General features: G+C 41.5%; 1 protein-coding gene across 1 annotated transcript in view; it reads left to right on the top strand.

Annotated features, from left to right (window-relative positions):
- The first annotated feature begins 246 nt into the window (after window positions 1–246).
- Window positions 247–612, top strand: part of LOC112527641 (putative transferase At4g12130, mitochondrial) — a 3,261-nt gene continuing 2,895 nt past the window's right edge. Inside the window, exon 1 of the mRNA XM_025138392.1 lies at window positions 247–612. This exon is cut by the window's right edge and continues 103 nt beyond it. Within this exon, the coding sequence (XP_024994160.1) occupies window positions 267–612 (346 nt within the window). The 5' untranslated portion in view covers window positions 247–266.

The raw sequence follows: 612 nt of genomic DNA, 5'->3' as shown, positions 1-612 counted from the left end.
TCTATATATATATATATATATATATATATATATATATATATATATATATATATTGTTAAACTAAGTCAAGCCTCTATATATTAGGCCCAAGGTAATAACTTCTGTCAAGTGTCAACAAAAGAGGCCCAATCCTTGACATTAATTTCCACAACAACACGCGTCATCCAGCCAACAAGTTTCTAAGTACACGTATTAACACAAAAAGCCCACAAACACCTTCTTCCTGCCTTCTACCCCAATTTTGGTTAAGCCAATTCAAGAAAAATATGAAGTTTTTCAAACCCTCTATCCGATCCTTAAGACCCATTTTCAAAACCAATCGCTTCTCATCCCAAAAACCCCACCTTGACGATGTGGGTCCAATGGCTTCTCTTCTCAAAACCCGATCCGTCGTCCGGTTCCGTGGACCCGATACAATCAAGTTCTTACAGGGTTTATTGACAAACGAAATCCGGCGGTTCGGTGAGCCGGTGGGTGATGAGAAATCTAGCTTGATTACCCCTAACGTGCCGGCTTCGTCGGCTCGTTCTGTGTACGCAGCGATGTTGACGCCACAAGGCAGGTTTTTGTATGATATGTTTCTGTACGAGCCACCCAGAACCAATGAGAAGC

This window comes from Cynara cardunculus (genome assembly GCF_001531365.2).
Source record: "Cynara cardunculus var. scolymus isolate 2C chromosome LG 15, CcrdV1, whole genome shotgun sequence".
NCBI classification, from domain to species: domain Eukaryota; kingdom Viridiplantae; phylum Streptophyta; class Magnoliopsida; order Asterales; family Asteraceae; genus Cynara; species Cynara cardunculus.
Note: the sequence above shows the minus strand (reverse complement) of the source record. Positions and strands in the feature narration are given on the sequence as shown.